We start from the raw sequence: 24,620 nt of genomic DNA, 5'->3' as shown, positions 1-24,620 counted from the left end.
CGACTGGGCCCTGCCCCCAAATCACCGAGGGGGAAATCCTGGCCCGAGTGTCTCAATTATGTACTATCTATATTAATGACTTGGAAGAGGGGGCAGAGTGTAATGTATCAAAATTTGCTGATGATACAAAAATAGGTGGGAGGACATGTTGTGATGAGGGCATAAGGAATCTGCAAGGGGATATCAACAGGTTGAGTGAGTGGGCAAAAACTTGGCAGATGGAGTTTAATGTAGGAAAGTGTGAGGTCATGCATTATGGTAGGAAAAATCAAAAGGCAGACTATTATTTAAATGGAGAGAGACTCCAAAACTGTGCAGCACAGAGGGATCTGGGTGTTCTTGTGCATGAAACACAAAAAGTTAGCATGCATATGCAGCAAGTAATTAAGAAGGCAAATGGAATTTTGGCCTGTATTGAAGTTTAAAAATAGGGAAGTCTTGTTACAACTGTGCAGGATGTTGGTGAGGCTGCAGCTGGGGTACTGTATACAGTTTTGGTCCCCATATTTAAGAAATGATATACTGGCATTGGAGCAGTTCAAAAGAGATTCACCAGGCTGATTCCTCAGATGAAGGGGTTGACTTATCAAGAACGGCTAAACAGGTTAGGATTTTATTCATTCGAGTTTAAAAGAATGAGGAGTGATATTATTGAAATGTACAAGATTTTGAGTGGGCTTGACAGGGAAGATGTTGAGATGTTTCCACTAGTGGGAGAAACTCGAACTAGGGGACATAGGTACAGAATAAGGGGACACTCAATTAAAACTGAGATGCAAAGGAATTTCTTTTCTCATAGGGTAGCGAATGTCTGGAATTATCTGCCTCAGAGCATTGTGGAGGCTAGATCACTGAAAGTATTTAAAGAGGAGGTAGATAGATTTCTGAAATATTGGGGAGTTGAGGGCGATGAGGAGCTGTCGCAAAAGAGGAGTTGAGGCCTGGGGCAGATCAGCCATGATCTTATTGAATGGCGAGGCAGGGGCTGAAGGGGCTGAATGGCCTACTCCTGCTCCTATTTCTTATGTTCTTATATTACGGGCCATCTAATATTGGAAATGGGTGGGTAAAGAAAGGAATAACCAAATGTGCGTAATGAGTGAAAGACATGGAATAATAATAATGGGGAATGCAACTACCCCCATAAACTGGTAAGAGGTAGCAAAAGAGCTGGAGTGAATGGAGTTTGTAATGTACGAGTATGTAAAAAGCTCAAGTGATTCGGAGCACTGCTAGATTTATTAATGGAAAATTAACCTGTCACAAAACTATAATACATTTCATAACATTATTGTGGTTTATCGTAAAGTAGGTTTATGGTTGTGAGTGTAGATGGTTCTGTTCTGTGTGATTTAATGAAATTAGAGTCAGATAGGCTGCAAGCTTGATATCTTCAAAATAAGTTAGGGATAAAAGGTCTTTGAAATGCTAATGAGTAAACATGGATGAAGTCTTCGCATGTAGGGTGTGAAGGAAATTTGCATTTCTAGATAAGTGGAGTTGTTTGGGTTTCAAAGGGATGGTAGGATGATTACAACTAACAAGGTAAACAGGTCAAGGTTATTATGTTTATTTTTTCCAAATGATACTGACCATATTAGCAACATCAAAGATGTTTATATTATGGGAAAAGTAAATTTCCAAAGGCATATGGAACAATGGAATTTACAAATTAAAGAGAGAGAAATATACATAGAAAGGAATGAAATACTATGTTGGGGGGCCATATAAGAATTAAAGGAGTGTGCAAAACAATCTTGGGGAAGCCTCCAGCCATGTTTGCAAAAGTCTCCTGTGCCCAGTAACTAAAGTTAGAGAAAAGCCTTTGGAATTCCACAGTTGAATGGGTGCCGTGGTAAACCTGCTGGCTTGTTACTTAAATTTAAATTCTATTTTGGACTGTTGCCTTAATGGGGGTGTGTAGTTGGAAGACAGATTAATTAGAAATTTTGAGATTTGTTATAGTATTAAGTAACAGTAATCTTATGTATGTGCTTGAATCTTTTCTTTTGTTAATAAATGTTTTAATTTTTTTTTTAAATCTGTAAAGGTGTTAGTAGAATCAATACTTCTGAATTCAGTGCATAAATATTCTCGTAATAAATCCAAATTGCAAAACTGTCATGATAGTGTGGCCAAGTTTCCCTTGTGGATTTGGTCTGCGTGGCACATATCAGCTGCCACGTTATAACATGACCATAACAGAAAAGAGAAGTAGGCAAAGAGGAGGATCTAGGCGATATTAACATAATAAGGTTAACAATAAATATTGAGAAGGAAAAGTAAGATGAGGACCAAAGTAATAAATTGGAAAAAAAAGTTGTTTTTTGGGTATAAGAATAGAACTATGCAAAATAAAATTATTGACAAAGAAATGGAGTGGAAAACATTTTAAACTGTTCAAAAGATTTCTGGAGAAATATATTCCACTAAAATCAAAGAACAAACTAGCACAGGGTAGATGAATAACGAAATAAGGACTAAATTAAAACTAAAGAAAATGACTTTCATGAATTAAACTTATATGAAACAACAAAAGCACAGATTACAAAAGGGAACACCAAGAGGTTAGAATAGAAGTCAAAAGAAAATTATGAATGAGAAACTACAAAAATGAATAATCAATGAATATATAACTAAATAATAAAATATTCTACAGGCACATAAATAACAACAGAAAAATCAGGACAGAGATAGAGCCACTAAGGAATACATAGCATAAACTAACAGATAATAATAGTGAATGGGTAGAATTATTAAATAATTACTTTGCTTCAGCATTTACCAGGGAGGCTAACATGGTGAGCATTACATTGGAGAAATCAGAAAGGATTTAAAGACATTTTAGGTAGAACGGGGAGAGATAATTGATCAACTAATCAAACATAGGATAAAATCCCTCGTCTGCATATATTGCACCTGCACACATTAAAAGAAGCTAGGGACGAGTTAGCAGAGCTGAGAGCTAAACACAAAACTTCACTGGAAAAGGGAAGACTGGTGGACAGCTAATGAAATTCCTACATGCAAAATGGGAGACAGGGCAGCTGCAGGGGATAGATAACACTGGAGACAGGAAAGATATGGAATCCTTACTCAAAGGTGTAACAGAAAAGCATCAAGAAACTTAAAGTATAATTTTTAAAAGATAGCATGGATTTCAAAAGGCAAGGACATTTCTTACCAACTTTAATTGAACTAATTTAAGTAACAGAAAGGGCAGGCAAGAGTAATGCATTAGATTTAATGTCAGAACATGCAGTCAGGAGGCAAGCAGCAGAATGAATAGTAATCTGTCCACAAAAGAGAGAGTAAAAGTTAGCTGGTCAGGCTGGCAAAAGGTGGGCAGTGGTATTCCACAAGGGTTGATGTTTGGACCATTGTTTACGATTTATGTACAGAATCTGGATTCAGGAATCAGGAGTACTATTTCAAAATTTGTGGCAACACCATATATTGGGGGTATAGTTAATTCAGACTGGAACGCGACAAAATACAGGAAGACATTAATAAGCTTGCAGATGGGCATGTAATTGGCAAATGCACTTTAATATAACAACAACAATCTGCAGTTATATAGTGCCATTAACAAAATGAAACTTTCCCAGGCACATCACAGGAATGTTATATAAGGAGCTACAAGGCCGGATGGCTAAAAGTTTCTTCAAAAAGGTTGGTTTTCAAGAACATCTTAAAGGAGGATAGAGGGACAGAATTACTGAGAGAAGGAATTCCAGACGTTAGGGTCATGACAGCTGAAGGCACCAGTAGTGGATCAGTTAAACTTAGGAATGCTAAAAAAAAAGGGCAGGGTTTGGAGCACAGAGATCTCTCATGGGTCTAGGGATGGAGGAGATTACAGATTCATGGAGGGGAGGAGGCCATGGAGGGATTTGAAAACAAGGATGAGAATTTGAAAACACAGGTCAGGGAGGGACTTGGTGTGCGTTACAAAATGTGCAGCAACATTTTTAATTACCTCAAGTTTTCAATGTGTTGAACAAGGGAAATTGGCCAGTTGTGCATTGGTACAGTCAAGTCTAGTGGTAACAAAGGCAGGTTGAGGGGTTCAGCAGCAGGTGAGCTGTGGCAGGGGCGGAGATAGGCGATGGTGGAAAAAGGCCTTCTTGCTGATGGTGTGAATACATCTTGGGGTCAGATTTAACACCAAGGTTATGAACAGCCTGGTTCAGCTTCATAATGTTGCCAGGGAGAGGGATGAGGTCAGTGCTATGGAATAGAGTTTATGAAGGGAACCATAGAAAACAGCTTCTGTCTTTCTAATATTTAATTGGAGGAATTTCTGCTTATCCATTACTGGATGTCAGACAATCAGTATGACAATTCAGAGACAGTGGAGGGGTCTAGAGATGAAGTAGTGAGCTGGAACTGGATGCCATCAGCAGACATGTGGAAATTGATGACGTCGCTGAGAAGCAGCATATCGATGACAAAAAGAAGGTAGCCAAGACAGGTCCTTGGGGACAACAGAGGTAACGGTGTAGGGTCTGGAAGAAAGCCATTGCAAATGATTCTCTGGCTGTGATTGGATAGATAAGGTGAATGCAGTTCCACAGTTGGATGACTAGAGACGTGGTGGAGCAGAATTTCATGGTCAAGTGTACCAAAGACTGGAGACAGATTGAGAACAATGAAGAGGGGTAGTTTGTCTTTGTCTTAGTTTACTCGGATGTCATATATATATATAAAATATATACGTACGCACACACATATACAGATAAGTGCAAGGTGGTACATTTTAGTAGGAAGTATATGGAGGTCACATTCTCCTTGGGAAAAAAAAGTGTCTAAATGGGGTAGAGGAGCAGAGGGTGCTGGTAGTACAGATGTACAAATCACAAAACAGAACACAGTTTAAAACAACTAACAAAGCACTGGGGTTCATTTCTAGAGGGATACAATTGAAAAGAAGAGAAATTATGGTAAACTTGTTTAGAACATTAGGTCGTCCAAACTCATTGGCCTGAATCTTCTGTTCGGCGTGTGGGGGTGGGCCCCGCGTGCCGATACGTAAAATGACATGTGGTGATGTTGGGCATGCATCCCGACGTCACTGCGCATCATTCTGATCTTCAGTTCAGCGGGCGCGCACCAGAGTTGGCTGCGTGCCCGCCGAACTGCCAAGGGCCTATTAAGGCCATTAATCAGCTAATTTAAGTACTTGTTAAGGTTGGCAGGCAAGCAAAGAGCCCAGGTGGCCTTCACATTTTTCACGGAACCTCATCCACAGACGGGATGAGGTTTCATGAAGGGTTTATTAATTTAATAAAATGTTTCATGTAAATTCATAAACACGTCCCAGCTCATGTGACAATGTCACATGAGGGGACATGTTTGAATAATTTAATTTTTTAATTTTTCACATTTTTATGACTTTTCTTAATCTCCCTGAGGCAGCTCCGTGCCTCAGGACGGTTTCTGTGCTCTTTCGTGCGCATGCGCTTCTGGGTGCCCATCACGCTGGGCGGGCCTTAATTGGCCCGCCTATGTAAAATGGCTGCATGCCCGCTCACGCCCAGCCCGCCTGACGGAGAGAAAATTCTCCCCATTGAGTACGGCGAACAATTTGGTCTCCATATTCTAAGAAGAACAGAAAGGCACTTGAAAAGGTGCAAAAAGGGATTTACTAAATGATACAAGAACTGTTATACCTATCAGGAAAGAATGAGCAGCTTGGGGCTCTTTTCTCTAGAATATAGAAGACCAAGGGGTGATCTGAGGGAGGTCTTTGAGGCTTTACCCCAAAGAGTACTTAGAGTGTGTAGCTCACTATCACAAGGTGTAGTTGAGGTGATTAGCATAGATGCATTTAAGGGGAAACTGGATAAGCACACAAGAGAGAAAGGAATAGAAGGTTATGTTGCTCATGTGGAACCTGTTGGGCTGAATAGCCCGTTTCAGTGCAGTATACATTATATAGTACTCCGTATTAATTCTAGAATTTCAGACTAAAACAGGGACTTCCTATCAGCAGCTAAAATATCCTGAACACCAAGGTCTGAAATACAGCTGCAGGCCTGAGAGTCTATCATATTCTCCTGATTTTCAATCCCTTTCCATTTTAATATCCTGGGTAAGAATGCCTGGACAGGAGAAATGCACTTTAAGGTGGTTAGTTCCTACATAGCTAGGAGTGGGAAAGAGTTTTTTTTTAACTGCTGTGCAATGATTCCAAAAATAAGTGGGTGTACAGAAATCAAAGTAAGGGTTACTTTTCATACAGGAAACCGCATCAAAGAAACCTGGTGCAATTTCAGTAAAGTTTGAAGTTATACCTGGGAATATGTTATGTACTCAATTACAATGCACTCTGTATTACATTTAAAAAAAAAAGATATACAGGAAGGTTAGAAATTATGGCATTTCGTGCAACCAATGACGTACATGTATATGTACGTTATTAGAAACCAACAAGAGATCAGCTATTCATTGACTGGTTTATGCTTGGCTGAGAGAGAGGGGCAGTCCCTGTGTGTTTATGTCTGATGATTCAAGATTGCGGTGTTTGAAAGTGGCAGAATGGGCAACTAGAAATGATTTTCTGAAGATATAATTGGAGTTGTAATGCAGTTGCAGTACGAGGTACCCAGATCAAGATTGCCCTTGGCTTTAATAGATGATCATTCTATTTTACAACAAAGAACAAAGTGTACTTTAGGCTAAAGTATTTGTATCTGTTTGTCACTTGCTTCTCACTTCTAACCGAACAAAATAGTTAGTTAAAGTTGGTGAAAGGAAAATTTAGGACAAATTGTCGGGAGACACTTCTACACGCAAAAGGTGATCAACAATTAGAACTGTTTGCCAAGCAAGGTATTGGAGGTAAAAAAACTTTAAGAAAGGAAAGGAAACCTTGCATTTATTTTGCTCCTTCCTATCTCTGTAATCTCTTCCAGCTCCACAATCCTCTGAGATATCTGTGCTCCTCTTATTCTGGCCTCTTGAGCACTCCTGGTTTTAATCACTCTACCAGTGGTGGCCAAACCTTCAGTTGCCTTGGCCTCAAGCTCTGGAATACTCTCACTACACCTCTCTACCTTTCTTTCTTCCTCTAACACACTCTGTCAAACCTACCTCTTTCACCAAGTTTTGGTCATATGACCTAATTTCTCAAGTGGCTTGGTGCCCTTTTGTTTTGTTTTATAACGCTCCTGTGCAGTGCCTCGGAGCAATCGTATTACATTAAATGTGCTATATAAATGTAAGTTGTCATGGAAAGGCATTGTATAACAACAACAATGGCCACAAGATGTCCCAAAATGCTTTACAGCCAATGAAGTATGTTTTGAAGTGTAGTCACTATTGTATTGGAGGTCTTGTGGTGCAGTGGTAGTGTTCCTACTTCAGGACTTGATGGCCATGAAAGGTGCATTATTCAACATAATGTGGTCAAATAGGTTACTTATCAACCTGTAAATATGGCAGATGGTAAGAGTGGGAGAGTTTCCTGGTCAGCCAATGCCCTCTTAGGTCATGCACCTGAAGGCATAAAACGCAGCAGCCAATTTGCACACAACAACCTCCCACAAACAATGTGATGATAATCTTATTTAGAGGTGTTAGTTGAGGAATAATATTGGCAGGTCTCTGGGAGAACACCTTTGCTCTTCTTTGAATAGTTCTAAGAGATCATGAAAGGATAGATTGGGTGTTGATTAATTACATTAATTGGCATTACAAGTTCTCAGATTCCCTGCTGTTAATTGTGGGTAAGATTAGTAGAAACCTCTGAGAAATAGCAGCTTTCCATTAGTATTCAACATTGGGCGGGAAATCAGTAAATGCCTATGGGGATTTTATCTTTCTAGCTTTATTGAAGGCTTTAACTCAATAAAATGGGAGAAAGCATGCTGCAATTTCTGCCCCAGCTACAAGTGGGCATTACTGCACAAATACAGTCAAGTACAGCTACATTACAAATGCTAGAGCAGTTGAGGTGCTTGCCTGAAATTTAAAACAAGTAGAAAATTATTTTCTCATTAATGTATTTTTCATCGGCATGTATTTTGCCACTCTACAACCAATCCCAGAAAACTTGGCAAAGCTTCGTTTCTCCATGACTTAGTATAGAAATTAATAAACACATTCATTTTAAGCACATTTATGATTTAGCTACACTTGGTGAACAGCGGAAATCTTCAACCAAAGAACAATCTTATTCATTTTGAAGCTGGTAGTCCTATTTTTGAATTTCTAAAGGTAAATTAGATATGATTTTTTTTACAGGAGAACTTCAATGAGGTTGCAACACCTGACACAGACAGAAATGTGAGTGGAAGGTATGGCTTTGATTAATTCTTTTCCATGATGTGGAAACATTAATTGTTGAGGTTATTAAGCTTCCTCATGAATTTTCATCACCAACATCTCAGAAACGAACTCACCATAATCCCATCCCTAACACAATCCATATCTAACTCTGATCTTGGCAAAAGGTAGTAATCCATAATCCTATTAATTCTACTTTTTCGGTGATATTTGTTATCATAATTTAATAGATTTTTAAAAATATTTTTGTTGCTGATCCAACTCCACATAATTCTAAAAGATTTGTTTCTTTTACAATACTAGCTGCCAACAAGAGATTGAACAGCAATATTACATCTGTAATCTGGAGGAACTGCATGGATGGATTGAATCAAAACAAGGCTGAAACATTCTTCTACTAAAAAGCTGAAATTACCAATTCATCCATTGGAAGCTGTTCCCCATACTTTAAGGTTTTCATAGCTTCTGCTACTTCCGCTGCATTTCGATACACAGAAATAACATTATAACGAAAGCTAAGTTCATCAATTGGTAGGTTGTACTTCCTGGCATGGTTCTGAAGTGTGCCTGAAAGAGACAATGAAAGAAACTGTAACAATGGGGTAAGGGTTGAAATCTGGCAGGCCTTCCGCTTCTTAAAACCAGGTTGCAGCTCTTCAAGGGGAAGAGGAGTTTGCATTTGTGGTGAGTGAATAAAGCATTCATGAGGCAGAATGACAACTGCCAAGCCATTTCACTTTTCCAATAAAACTTATTTATTGCAGGTTTGTTCGAGCAAAGGTGATTTTCGCGCTGTACACAATGGCTAGAATAATGTCCAAAGGAATTTTCTCTCTCTCTTGCTCTTTCTCCCTGTAGCTAGTTGCCCACAGTATTGGGTCTTCTCTTAAACTTGTCATTTTCCCATTTTTTTATCCGGACCTATCCAGTCACTGTTGGAGTTATGAAAGCTTTATGCTGACGTCTGATCCACACCCACTGAAGAGGCTGGAAGTCTGGAAACTGCGGGCAGATTGTTACATAGAGAAAGAGAACCTTCTATGGGCATTATGCTGGCCATTAAGATACATCAGGGATCTCTATCTATACAATACTATTTTCCTCATCAGACCAAAACCAATGAATACTGGAGGAACAGAAATTGGAAGAACTCTTGAAGAAAAAAGCTGTGGCCTTTTCAGTGCCAATGACTTGTAGTGTAGAATCAGAAGGAAATTGGGATTTAGATCAGAATGCAATATTCCGAAGTAAACCAAATTGGATATGGTGGCGCATTTAATGAAATCTTAATGAGATACACAATGGTGTGTATCCCCTAGCCATTTCTGCTCAAAATAAACAGAACACTTAAAATGCTATGACGAGCAACTTTGAAATTGACATTAATGCAAATGGAAAATGGTTATCACTTTTGGCCTGAATAAAAAAAAAACATTTTAAATATGGCCATGCGTGAAAGACCAGGAATGAGGAGGCAGGTCCAGGAAGGAGATTCTCTTTCCTTTAGATGAGAAATAGGTGACACACCAAATCTGTCAACAGGCACAGGGAACAGTGGCTGCTAATCGCCTCAATGGCAGAATGGTGGTGGTGAGGATCAACACAGATAGTATCCTCAGTGTGAAGATGTGACTTGGTTTTCACAAAGGTTGTGCAGTATCTGTGACAGGTAGATTGGTGAGAGCAAGTTCAAATAGCTTAATCACTTATGTTTTGTCTCTTACAACCTGCTGCCAGTCCAGTCTGACAGCTATGCCTTTGGATCTTGGTCAGAGATGGTACTATCACCTCTTGGTGATGGACATTGCGCCCCCGCCAACCCAGAGTACATTCTGTGTCCTTGTTACCCTCAGTACTTCTTCCAAGTGTGTTTGATATGATGAAATATTGGTTCATTCATTGAGGGAGGATAGTATGTGGCAATTAGCCTGCAGTTTCCTTTCCCATCTTTGATCTGAAGCCACATAAACTTATGAAGTTCAGAATCAAAGTTGAGGATGCCAAAGGCCACGCCCCTTCTGCTGACCCTCCACTTTCTCTGACCACCCTTTCCCCCTTCTTCCAATCTCCAACCAGTCGGTCTCTCCCTCTGCTGTGATAGAATACTCTCCAGTTGCTGAGATTAGTACAACTGTAACAACACTTGAAAAAGTCAACATGATCCAGAACAAAGCAACCAACTTGATTAGCATCTCATCAACTAACCTAACCCTTCACCATCAGTTTTCTGGTTCTATCTACGAAATTCATGACAACACCTCTCCAAAGCTTCTTCCGCAGCACCTCCCAAACCTGTGACTTCCACCACCTGGCCGGGCAAGGGCAGCAGGTGCTAGGGGCTCTTCACCTCCAAGTCACAATCATTCAGACTTGGAGATATGTCATCGCTCCTTCACTGGGCTGAATTTTCCCCCGTCGGCACCCCCGATTGGAGGCGCAGCGCCATTTTACGTGGGCGGGCCAATTAAGGCTCACCCAGCATGACGTCCGCATGGAAGCACCAGGCTTCCAGCACCAGCCTGTGTGGGCGGGGGGGAATGCCTAAAATCGAGAGTGCGCTCTTTTGTGCATGCGTACAAAAGTGCGCACTCATCTCCTGAGGCTAAGAGCTGCCTCAGGGAGATCGGCTCTATGTGCAAAAATATTAAAAATAGAAAAAAAAAAAGTTCCCTTACATGTCCCCTCATGTGATAATGTCACATGAGTTGGGACATGTTCATAATTTCCAACAAAACTTTATTAAAATTTTTAAAACCCTACACGAAACCTCATCCCACCTGTGGATGAAGTTTCATGTTTTTTCTACTTCCCGCCAGGGCTCCTGGCCTGCCCGCCAACCTTAAGGTTGGACGGGCAGGTCCACTAATTACTTTAATTGATCTGTCAATGGCCTCAATTGACAGCTGATTTTGCTGCGCCCCCGCCTTCCTGAAAATTTAACTGGGACGGGGTGATGTCGGGAGTTCCGCCCGATGTCGTTCCGCGTCATTTTACACGTCGGCAAGTGGGCCCCGCCCCCGCACGTCGACAGTAAAATCCTGCCTATTGTATCTGGATCAAAAACCTGGAACTCCCTAAAAAACAGCACTGTGGAATCACCAGCACTATATGGACTACAGTGATGTGAGAAGGCAGCTCACCATCACCTTCTCAGGAACCAGCAATAGTTTCCAGCAGTTTGTAAATGGGTTAGTTAGTTTGGGTTGTGTCAGTCCATATTAAGAAGGCTTTTGAAACATACAGATGTCTCAAGTACAGACTAAGGTACAGACATCAGCTTCGATGACCAGCTTGAGCCCTAGGACACTGACAAAGATTTGGCTTTTGGGAACAAGATTTAATGGAGCATATCTAACATAAGTTAGGTAATTTTATGGGTAAATTAAAAAAGAATCCAAATTATTTACCTTGTAACATATTTCTAAAACACAAATTGCATTCTTACCCTATGTGTAGTTAGCTGTCTGAAAAAAAATGTTGAGCAATTTAATGAATAGCTCTGGTACACTTCCAACAACAGAATTACAAAGTCTAATTAAAAACAGCTAAGTAAACACGGGGCAAGGTTGCAATTTAATTGCTCTTCGGGTTGCAGGTCAGAATGGGCTGTCTTCACATCTTTACATTTTGTTTGAAAGGATGGAACAGGAATGTGTAGTGTGCCAGATGGAAAATGTCATCTTGTTTATAAATATTTTTTAAAATCATAGGGCAGAATTTTGCCATCGACGAGCAGGGGGCCCGCTCGCCGACGTGTAAAATGACGCGGGCTGACATTGGGGGGACCCTGCGACGTCATCCCGCCCCATGTAAATTTTCAGGAAGGCGGGGGCACAGCAAAATCAGCTGTGCACCCGCCGACCTGTCAATGGCCAATTGAAGCCATTGACAGGATCATTTAAACAATTAAAGGACCTGCCCGTCCAACCTTAAGGTTGGCAGGCAGGCCAGGAGCCCCGGCGGGCAATATAAAAATCATGAAACCTCATCCACAGGCAGGATGAGGTTTCATGCAGGGTTTTAAACAGTTTAATAAAATTTTACTGTAAAGATTCAAAATAGAAATAAAAAAAATCCTTAACATGTCCCCCTCATGTGACAATGTCACATGAGATGGGACATGTTAAGGATTTTTAAAAATTTCTATTTTTAATTTTTTTACAAGTGTCAACAATCTCCCTGAGGCAGCACTTAGCTTCAGGGAGATGTGCACTCTTCCGTGTGCATGTGTGAAAGAGCGCACTCTCGCTTTTGGGGAATCCCCCCCTGCCTGCACAGGAAGCGCATAGCGCTTCCTGCTTAATTCCCGCCTTAATTGGCCCACCCACGTAAAATGGCGGCGGGGCCCGCTTCTCCGGCGGGGATCGGCTCCCTGCCCGCTGGAGATTGGGTCAGGCCCGCCCACCCGACAGGCAGAAAATTCTGCCCATAGAGTCTATTTCTCTAAATTAACAATTCAAATTATTTCTCTTAACTTGGATTATTCGATTAAATAACATTCTGCAGTATTTTCTTCAAACATTCCCTCGTTCAAATAACAACCCAAGAATGGTCAATGAATAATAAAAGTTGAACAGAATTCAAAGTTAACAAATAGACAAATTAACATTATTTTCAAGAAATTCTATCTGGTGATTACCTGTCAGAAATCCCTGAGGAAAGAAGAATCCAGAAATCCAGAAAGACTTTGGTTGGCCTTGTTTGAGCCAAGTCTGAAAATGAGGCAAATAAAAATCAGTACTGGGCAATCATTTTTGTACATAATAGCACTTAGCAGTCCATGTTAATCCACTGAACTGTATATATGAAACCACAACATTATCTTTTAATATTAGAAGTTAGTCAATCCAATTTTAAACTGCTGTATGTTTTGTTCTTTTTTATTAATAAGAAGGAGAATGCATTTAATGTTGCCTGGCATGTCAACAGATGAGATAGAAGCAATTATTTATTAATAACACTTCCTCCAGACCAACCCGAATCAAGAGAACAGGCAAATGACCTGTTCTTAAATTTCTGTATAGGCCATATTTTGAGCCAACTGCTTGGAGGTGACCAAGATGGTATTCTCGCTAATGATTTCTTTCTTCCTTCTTTCAGTGAAGTGCAGTATTTTTAAATGCCACCTTTCAATGTAGCATCATGAAAAATACTTAAGTTTTTGAGACATATGTTCTTCTGCACTCAATTGTATTTGTGGCAGCTAAACCTCAGCCTAAGTTATAAGGTAGACTTGAGTTATCTGATGACTGATTGGCACGGTGCTCCAGCCGGCTGCATAATAGTGCTGGTGGGAGGCTTTGCCATTTTGAAGGGCAGGTCTTGTTGCCATGCTACTGTAAGCCTGCAGGTTCCCAATGCATGTCCTGATGAAGCTCACTACTCTAGATTGGTGCCATATCAGCCCAAAGGCTAATTGGACAGTAGCAAAGTGGTTTTGAAGGTGGGATGGGGGTGGCAATAGAGGGGTGAGGGAGCATGAGGCAACAAAGCCTCACATTATTCTTAGGGAGCTGATCATCCTAGTGTCACAAAAATAATTGAGAAGTTACTGCTTTTGGTCCTCTTCTGCTGTGCAACTGGGTAAAACTGGCCAGAGAGTGCATGGCACATGCTCCAACTGGTTATCCCAAAAATGGCAATCAGGGTTCCCTATATGTGATAGGCCCCAAATTTGTATGTTAAGAAAGGTTTAGCACCTGAAACAGACAGGCACTCTAATTGCCCCAGAGTAGGCCTCTTTCGGGATAGATTCTGCCAAATCTTATTTGTGAAAATAAGTTTATGGAATATTTTTGTGAGTTTCTTGGAGCAATTCATCATGGAACCAATTGGGGATGAAGTTATCTTAGATCTAGTATTGTGTAATGAAACAGGGTTAATTAGTAATGTCATAGTAAAAGGTCCACTGGGAAATAGTGATCATAGTACCATTGAATTTCATGTTAAATTTGAAATTGACATACTCCAACCACAAACAAGAATATTGCTGAAAAAAGGCCTTGATTATTCAAAGCATTGCCCTGAGGAATGAGTCAGTGAATGACTGCCACTTATTTTGTTTCGCTAAAACAGGCACCATGTGTTTACATGCAGATAGAAAGAACAATCAGGGTCAAGCTGCCTGGTTTAAAATTCAAACAACACTTGGCAGTTAATAGTCAGTCACCATCACTGGCGCATTTTCCATGGCAATGCCTCCCCAATCAGAGCCCACTTGCTAACCAATCAGCATTCTCTTCTCATACAGTATAAATAGTTGTTTTCCCCTTATATTGGTATTCTTGCAAAGTGTCCTGATGAGTACAAGACAAAAAGTTTTCACATGTCTCTTTTTTCAGCAGTACTCAAGTTCTGTACTACCAAACAACAACCAAGAATCTTAAAATTAAACAAAGTCAATTGGTATGAGGGGAGAGCTGGCTAAGGCAGATTTAGTAAATAGACTAAAAGGTATGACTGTAAGTGAACAGTAGAAAACATTTATCAAAATGTCTAAAAAAAATTTGTTCCATTGAAGAGCAAAAAATCAGCAAGAAAAGCCCATCTATGACTTGCTCTGGAAGTTAGGGATAGTATTAGATTAAAAGATTAGGCTTATGATATTGAAAAATATAACAACAAGTATGAGATTTTAGAAACCAGGAAAGGGCAGCCAAACAGTTGATAAAAAGGGATAAAATATAATATGAGAGTGTTAATTGGCCAGTAATATAAAAACAGATTGTAAGAGTTTTTATTAGTATATAAAATGAAAGAGAGTAGCTGAAGTAAACATTAATCCATTAGAATCAGAGACAGGGGAAATTATCATGGGGAGTGAGGAAATGGCAGAGATGTTGAACAAATATTTAGTGCCTGTCCTCACATAAGACAGAGTTCCATTGCAGAAATAGGCGGTTATTTAGCAGCTAAAAAGTGAGGAAATTAGGGAAATTAATATCAACAGAGAAAAAGTATTGGAGAAACTAAGGGATTAAAATATGATAGAAGTATGATAAAAAGGTCTGGTGGCCTACAACCTAGAGTTCTAAATGAGATACACTGGCTGTGATTTTCTACAATTTCTTGAATTGGGAAACAATCCCATCAGATTAGAAGTTGGAAAATGTTACTCCACTTTTCAAGAAAGGAGGGAGAGAGAAAACAGGGAAAGATGGGCCAGTTCGCCTAACATCAGATGTTGGAAAACTGCTGGAATCTATTATTAAGTGCCAATAATGCACTTAGGAAAGCAAAGTGTGATTAGAACAAATCAGCATGGTTTTACTAAGGGGAGCTCCTGTTTAACAAATTTATTGGAGTTTTTTGAGCATATAACTAGTAAAGTAGATAAATGGGAACTAGTACATGTAGTATATACCTGGATTTTGAATAGGCATTCAATAAGGTGCCTGTTATGATGCGGCAGATGATGTGGGCCAGGTGGACCAAATCCACTAGAGAAACTTGGTTGTGTTATCACAACAGTTTTGCAATTTTTATTTATTTCGAGATGCATGCACTGAATTCAGAAGTAATAAGCCTACCAAGACATTTAGAGATTTTTTAAAAAACTAAATTAAAATATTTATTAACAAAAGAAAAGATTTTAAGCACATACATAGGACTACAAATTACTACTATAATAACTCCTAAAATTCCTAATTAACCTGACTCCCAGCTACACCTCCTTAAAGGTAACAGACCAAAAATAGATTTTAGATTTCAAACAGATTCAGCAAATTAACACAATACCCTGGACAGTGGAATTCCAAATGACTTTTCTCCAGCTTCAGTTCTGGTAGACAGCAGGTTTATGCACAAATACTGGAGGCTTCATTAAAGCTACTTCACACACTTCTGTTAGACCTTACGATGCCTTCTCCTGACACATAGCCTCATTATCCTTTATATATGTTTCTCTCTTCTTAATATGTAAATTCTATTGTTTCATATGTCTTTGAAACTGTATCTTCTTCACAACATAAAAACTTTCATGTTTCTACTGTTTATTGTCAATAACCTTTGGGGAAAATAAACACATTCCTTAGCTTTGCTTATCTGACTGGTTGTAAACATACTTTGAGATCCCTTTGAAATCCAAATCTCCCTTCATCTATTTAAAAATGCAAAAGGTCAATAGGCAAGAAAAGGGTGCATGGAACTGAGGGCAATATATTAGCATGGATAGAGGATTGGTTAACAGACAGGAAGCAGAGAGTGGCAAAAATGGGATATTTTCAAGCTGGCAGGTAGCGAATAGTGGATTACCACAAGGGTTAGTGCTGGGGCCTGAGCTATTTACAATCTATATTAATGACTTAGATGAAGAGACAGAGAGTAATGTGAATGCACTGGCTATGACTTTCCATGATTCCTCGGATTGGGGAACAATCCCATCAGACTGGAAGTTGGCAAATGTTGAAATGATTCCTAGGTTTGGTTTCTGCCTTTCATTATTATGAACATATGCAGACCCTAAGCCTGTGCTGAATTATCTGATCACAGCTGAGAGGCATGGTTATAGTTCAACAATTGGGCTAAGTTTGCTGAGGATACAAAGCTAAGTGGGAATGCAAGATGCGGGGAGAGCAGGGAGACTGCAAAGAGTTATTGACAGGCTAAGTAATTGGGAAACAAGATGACAGATGTACTATACTGTAGGAAAGTGTGAAATTATTCACTTTGGTCGAAAGAATAGAAAAGCTGAATATTTTTCCAAAGGTGAAAAACTTTTAAGTATTGATGTTCAAATAGGCTTGGGTATGCTTGTACAAGGAACGCCAAAAATTAGCATGCAGGTACAGCAAGCAATTATGAAAGTAAATGGCATGTTGGCCTTTATTGCAAGGGGGTTAGAGTACAGGAATAAAGAAGTCTTGCTACAGGGTTTTGATGAGACCACATCTGGAGTACGCAGTTTTGGTCTCCACATTTAAGATGACATACTTGCATTGGATGCGGTACAGTGACCATTCACTAAATTGGTCCCTAGGATGAGGGGGTTGCCCTATGATGACAAGCTAAGTAAATTGGGTCTATTTTGTCTGGAGTTTAGAGGACTGGGAGGTGATCTCATGGAAACGTACAAGATTCCGAAGGGGCTTGGTAGGGTAGATGTTGAGAGATTGTTTCCGCTGGTCGAGGAATCTAAAATGTTGGAGGCACAATCTCAGGATAATGGGCCAATCATTTAGGACTGAGATGAGGAGAAATTACTCCACTGAAAAGATTGTATACCTTTGGAATTCTCTGCACTAGAAAGTTGTCAATGCTCTATTGTTGAATCCATTTAAGGCTGGGAAAGACAGATTTTTGGTCTCTCAGGGAATTAAGGGATATGGGGAACAGGCAGGAAAGTGGAGCTGATGCCCAAGATCAGCCTTAATCACTGGCAATGGCAGAACAGGCTTGATGGGCCAAATGGTCTACTCCTGCTCCTACTTCCCGTGTTCTTGTGTTATTTCTGAAAATGGATCCTTTAATCCAGGACAAAGTTATTAAATCCTAAACAAGTAAATCCATTCTAAATTTTTCATCTGTTCATCTGGGCTGAGAGTCCCAGATCCTTAGAATGTGTTAAGTTATCTGATTACAGTCAGTGTGGTAGTAGAGAAGATGGCCTAGTAGTAATGTCACTGGACTAAGCATCCAGAGGTCCAGGCTAATGCTCTGGGGAGAGGTTTTCAAATCCCACCACTGTAGCTGGTGCAATTCAATTTCAATTAATCTTGAATTGAAAGCTGGTCTCAGTAATGATGATCAAGAAATTAAAAATCTATAATGTAAAAACCCAACTGGTTCACTAATATCCTTTAGGGAAGGAAATCTGCCATCCTTACCTGGTCTGGCCTACATGTGATTCCAGATCTACAGCAATGTGGTTGACCCACTGAAATGGCCTAGCAAGCCATTCAGTTGCAAGATCAATTAGGCATGTGCAACAGATGCTGGCCTTGCCAGTGAAGCGCTCACATCCCATTAAAGAATAGAAAACAAACAACTAGCCTCAGTGCCACTGGTTTAGAAAGGAGTAAATTTCATCAGTGTTTCTGGTCCTGATTGCTTCCCATTGAACTGTGCTGAAAATATGTTTATGGATGTTGGGTAAAAGTATAATTGGGCTGAGTTGACAGTGATATTTTCCAATGTTGAATACCCTAGTGACACACACTGGCAAACTCACACATAATAATAACCATTTTGCTGAGGTACTGATGGCAAAGGCCATTCTGGCTACTCTTGAGAAAAAAATAACTTGTATTCATGCAGTATCTTTTATGACCACATGGACAAACCAAAGAACTTTACAGCTAATTAAGTACATTTGAACTGTGGTCACTTTTGTAATGTAAGGAAAAAGAACAGTCAATTTTCAATGGCAAGGTCCACAAACAATAATAAGCAGACATTGGGGATAAAATGCAAATTGGCAGCCCACTGCAGTTACTGGAAAAGAAAACTGGATGTGATTCAAATAATGAGCTAGTTTTCTGACTGGCTGTGAGACTGTTTGGTCCGATTGGTGCAGACCAATAGCGCCTTTCACTGGCTTTGATGATGATTGTTGCGCAATATATATTAGCTATGACGCAGGGAGAACACACTTACTTTGGTTTGAATAGTGTCATGGGATCAGCCTAAGAGGGCAGATGGGGCCCTGGTTTAACATCACACCTGAAAGACAGCATCCACCACAGTACTGCACTCCCATAGTACTGCACTGGAATAATAGCCTTAACCTATGTGCTTGAGTCTCTGGAGTATGACTTGAACCCACAGCTTTTAACTCAGAGGTGGGAGTGCCTGGATTTTCACCCCTGAGGTGTTTGCGCAGTTGGGAAATGACACACCAGCCTCAGAAGAAACAGCTCCGAACAATCAAGTTTTCTCTGTGGGGGTGTGTGTGTGCGCCAGAGTTGAGCCCCCCCACCCCCTCACCCCCGCCCCCCACAAACCCCCAGAAATGGTTTGGAGGCAGTCACAGGGGCTGCCAAGTGCTGAGGCGGGCTGATTAAAAGACCCACCTTGATACTCTAGGAGTTCAACACAGTTGTAATAAAAACAGTTAGGCCCTCTAGCCCTCACACTAATGCTTTACTAATAGCCCTTACACCTGCACTCACTCCTCATGCCCCATCAATGCCAACTCACGCTCCCACATACCTCCCATGGCTCAGCATACCTTATGCCAATTTAGTGTCAATCCATGCCAACCCATGACCCCCTCCTCATCCCCAAGGCCCTTATAGCCCCAACTGCAACTTAGTGCCAACTCATACCAACCCATGATTGCCAATCATCCCCATAGAACCTTATAGCCCCTATGGCAACTTAGTGTCAACTCCTGCGATTCCATGACCCCCACTCATCCCCATGGTCCCTTATAGCTCCCATGCCAACTTTGTGCCAACTCATGCTAACCCATATCCACCACCCACTACCATTTTCTCTTACATCCTCCATGCTAAGTCACCCAGTATCCACTGAGATTAAATAAAATAGTTGTATCTATTACAGACTTCACTATATAAAAAAAACTCTCATTGATAAAAACCAATTCAACAATATATTTAAATCCTTTCAAGTACTTAATCTCTTATAAAAGCATACATTCATAGCTCCACATCACAGACAGCTAGCTAATCCCTTAATGATCTCATGGATGTCAATCAAATTGTGAGCCGACAAAGCAGGCTTTCTCCTTGCAACATTTAAAGAGCAGGGGATTTAAATAACTTGACAGCTGGGCAGTTCCACAGACCTTATCCACCTTTTACGCACATTCATGTCTACCCTTAAAAATCACTCACTGTGGGAAATAGACTTCCAGCGAAAATGTAGTCTGTTTGAACTCAGCACCGAGTTCAAACAGCCCTACTGAATTCAGTTTCCCCCAGCTGTGAATCACATCCTGCCCGTTTCCCACTGCCCCAACTGAAAATCGGATCTGTTGGAAATGGGGAGTGGAACTTCCGGATCTGGGGCCCCGGTATCATTTTGGATGATCACGACTTTTGGAAATCATTTTCGAAGTCACAACTCTGCAAAAATCCAGACCCAAGTCAAGCTCTTGTGCAATTCTTTGTGACCAAGTGTGGAGTAGTAATGTTTGCCTAACCATTTCAACTGGAGCAGAAACACCCAAGTGCAGTGTAGAGAAAGATATTAAAATGGGATAATTTTGACATCAGTACTTTAATGGGTTATTTAATTATTCATATGTGAACAGAGTCAAATATATTTAAGTTTGAGAAAAATTGATACAAGTACTTAATTATCATAGAAAGTGATAAAACGTAGCACATTGCTCTTAGTTCCACAGTTTAAGTAAGCTCTCTAAGGTTCCTGACATCAGTCACCTTGTGGACATAAACTGTTAAATGATAAAAGATTTTCACAATCACAAGTACAGCGAGTTGTTGTTTCAGGATTGATGTTATGTCTCACCTCAATAAACTCCGTTCTCAATATGAAGTCTTTCACCCATGCTCCCAAGGGCTTGAGTGATGGATAAGCTGCGTCAGCCCAAAGAGATGGAACCTGGTTGTTTAGGAAACTGGTGTATGTCTTTTCCACCTCTTCAGACATTACCACAAATCCAGCAATGGCTTTATTCAGTGTAATTAAAGAATCCTGCACAGACAGGAAAATAAATTGTCAAACATTTTTTTTTATTATCATAATTGTGGATATTACTTTAAATCTGATATAGTTAAAAATGTAATGGCCCAGTTTTGCCTTGCCTGTGTCCAGGACAGGTGGAACACATCAGAAGTATGCTCCACCTGTCCAAAACAATATGCGCCAGAATTTGGTAGGTTGGACATTAGCAAGGCCTGGATGTGCCACCAGTGCAGGTCCAGCCTCTGGCAAGGAGTTGTACCATGAATCAAGGGCAGAATCAGGAATTCAGCTGCAAACTTGAGAGAACCACAACCTGAAGACCACAACAGTATCTGCTGGATCCCTGAAAAGGAAGTTTTAAATTAACCATTAGCATGTTGTTTAAATTTACCATGAGGGTGCAACTGGATCCTCTGAGTCTCTTGAACCTGAGAGGGATCTCAGCACAAAGCCCAGTGCAAATTTCCTCGGCACCATTAGTTGTAGTGGCAGGAATATGAGTTTGGAAAGCCAGGAATGCCCCCTGCCACCTAACTCATCATGGAGCAGGTCCTGCTCCATTCATTTAGCAAAGCCAATGTTACCATTAGATATGGAGACAATGCCAAATCCTTGACGAAAGTATGGGTCAGAAAAAAATAGAAAAATATAGACACCTTGAGCCCATGATTGCTGAGATGCTAGAAGGTAGGAACATCAGATTCTTTGGTTTCATCATTGGTGCTTGTGGAAAATGGATCAAATTGAATAATTTGTTCACTAAGGTACTTCATGTTGATCTTTTTAAGGCCTTTGCCTGACAATCCTCCTATCTGGTCATGCTGTTAACAATAGAGATTTTACAAATATCTATGGACTCATAAGCGCTCATGTCTCACAAGATTTTAACATGTTTTAACTAATTTCAGTAACTTAGTTTATTGATTATATTAGCTTTAAGTTTAGTTTATTTTAGTTACCAACTTTCTCATTTCATTAGTAGATGCAGTTTTTTTTTAAATTTAAGCTTAGCTTTTTTCAGACTAACCCCAACAATGATGATAGTATGATATATATGAATGAACAATTCCTCATTTATGCTTCTTCCTTCATTGGGTGTGCAGCCCTGCTAAGTGCTATTCGTTGGCTCTCTGTATGTTTGTTGGGGTCTTGCTGATCCTGGCTTCTGTTATTACTCCATCCTTCAATCGAATGTGGCAATTATGCTGGATTTGACAATGTGGACAAGCCGTGGTAAAACTCGAAAAGTGCACTCAGTTGAGTGCTTCACTAAGAGCAAAGCCACAAAAGCCCTAGGGCAATATAACGTGGGCACAGGCCTAATGTGACAAATAATCGTGTGTTTAGATGGGAATGGGTGCGAGATTAGGAGCCAAATTTACTAAAACAGTATTTAACTCCCCTGCAACCTCTACCACTGTGAAGAAGAGGAGCAGCAACATAGTGGACATACTATCACTTCTGAGCTCCCTTCCAAGTCACGAACAATTCTGACTTGTTCATGTCCTGTGACTCTTGGGTCATTTCACTGAAAGTTCCTAAGAAACACCTGTGTTATAGCACAATGATCACAAGAATTGCAGTGGTTCAAAGAGACCGCTCACTAGCATTGTCTCAGAGGAACCAAGAGTGAGGAATAATCCTACCTTGTCAGTATCACTCAAAATCTAAGAAGAACTTATAAGTTCATAGTCAGTTACAATATCAGCAAAAAGTCACAGATGTAGTGAAATCTGAATAAGATAACATCCTTAATTGATCAATTTACTAACATTTTGCAAATTTGGGGTGGTTTTATGTCCTAGGGTCACATCTGGTAGGAACTACGCTCAATCAGTGTAAACTTATCAGTTGGAGTGGGTTCAAGTAAGGCAAGTTATGTATGGCTTCCTAATTTTTCTAATCATAACTTTAACTATTAATATTTTTCCTTACAGTTTCTTCTGTTTTTTTTCCACAATGGTATAAAATGCAATGTTTTGAGTGAAAAAATGTAAATTATTATTCTTTACAAAAATGGTTATTTTCAGTAGTGCTAAATAGCCAAACTGTCATGTGTTTGTTATAGTAAGAACTAAATAGAATCAAACTAATGAAATCATAATTTTGCATTTTTCTTTCTTTCCCTTTAGTGCTGCAAAAAAACTGTGCATATAAACATGTTTTAAGTTTAGAACTTTTATTGAGATCCTGCCTCTAAACTTGAATAATGGTAATCCTTTACAAAACTTGTCATTCTGCTCTTGTTACATTCTCATAGAGAAACAAAAGAGGAACTATTCTTCCAAACATTTAGAATACACTGCAAATCATCAAAAAAATTAACGTTGTCAAACTTTGAAAAGGAACAAAATTTGTCATACATATAACTCGCTGCATTTTCTGAGTTAAAAAAACTGTTTCAATGTAACCATTTACATGAAATTACTGTGAAAGTTACCTAAGATCAAATGTCAGAGTTGTCTTTAATGTTGTGTCAGTCGTTTTATGCAAAACAAATTATGTGGCCTTGACTTCTAATGGTGCTTTTATTTCTCATTGACTGATTTGCTGAAGTCACCTATGATAACTTAGGTTGGACCTGAAGCATCATAATTCAGGGCTGTGATGGCTTTGATTGCCACTAAAGTATAGGCTTCCTGTGGCGGAGCTTATTTGTAAGTCATCTTCAAGAACTCCCGACATCACTGCACCTCATTTAAATTTGCAGGAAGGCAGAAGCGCAGCAAAATCAGCTGTGCGCCTGCTGACCTGTCAATGGTCAATTGAGGCCATTGACAGAGACAATTAAGTAATTAAAGGGCCTGCCTGTCCAACCTTAAGGTTGTCGGGCAGGCCAGGAGCCCCTGCGCAAATTGGAAAAAGCATGAAACCTCATCCACCGGCGGGATGAGGTTTCATGAAGCTTTTAAAAAATTTTAATAAAGTTTTTGTGAAAATTATGGACATGTCCCAACTCATGTGACATTGTCACATGAGGGAACACGTTAGGGAAATTTTATTTTTCTATTTTTATCTTTTTGGCATTTACAGCCGATCTTCCTGAGGCTGCACTTTGCCTCAGGGAGATGAGTGCGCCCTTTCGTGCACATGCGCGAAAGAGTGCACTCTCTATTTTGGGATTCCCTCCCGCCCGCACAGGGAGTGCATAGTGCTTCTGTGCGGATGTCACGCTGGGTGGGCCGCCCACGTAAAATGGTGCTGCGCTACCGATTGGGGGCGCTGACTGGAAGCACACCTGTGCGCGACCGCCATTCAAAATCCCCCCAACAGGGGGAAAATTCAGCCCGATAGGTGCAGATAGCTTATCCCTGGCACAATCCCTAGCCATGCAACCCTCCCTTTTATCCTCTTCCTAATAACACCAGATTAGGGGAAATCTCATCTCCAGAATTTTGATCAAAGAAATGATAAATTTTGCAAGCAAAAATACAGAGCAACATCTTCTAAATATAAGCAAAATGCCAAGAATATAATCATTGAACAGCTGTTCCAAACCCAAATATCGAACCACTTCAATGTATTCACCAATTAAGCTCCAGCCTCCTTAAACAGAGACTTTGTAATTGCAGAACATGACTAACTGTGTTTGTCTATTTTATATGGGTGGTCTGAATTCGCAACATATTCCATATGAGAGCACTGGGAAATTGTGCCTGTCCTCACTTCAATATAGTTTGCATGGATTGTAGCATTAATATGTGGCAACCTCGTCTTTCATG

At 40.1% G+C, this 24,620-nt stretch overlaps 1 protein-coding gene across 1 annotated transcript in view; it reads right to left on the bottom strand.

Moving 5' to 3' along the window:
• Positions 1 to 24,620, bottom strand: part of dnah6 (dynein, axonemal, heavy chain 6) — a 424,069-nt gene that overhangs the window by 9,135 nt on the left and 390,314 nt on the right. Inside the window, exons 70-72 of the mRNA XM_078570618.1 lie at positions 20,722 to 20,907; positions 12,929 to 13,001; positions 8,705 to 8,856 (exon numbers count right to left, since the gene is read on the bottom strand). Of these exons, the coding sequence (XP_078426744.1) occupies positions 8,705 to 8,856; positions 12,929 to 13,001; positions 20,722 to 20,907 (411 nt within the window). The remainder of the gene's footprint in view (positions 1 to 8,704; positions 8,857 to 12,928; positions 13,002 to 20,721; positions 20,908 to 24,620) is intronic.

The sequence above is a fragment of the Cetorhinus maximus genome, chromosome 2 (genome assembly GCF_964194155.1).
Source record: "Cetorhinus maximus chromosome 2, sCetMax3.hap1.1, whole genome shotgun sequence".
NCBI lineage: Eukaryota > Metazoa > Chordata > Chondrichthyes > Lamniformes > Cetorhinidae > Cetorhinus > Cetorhinus maximus.
The sequence above is the reverse complement of the archived record's forward strand: the minus strand, read 5'-3'. Positions and strand labels throughout refer to the sequence as shown.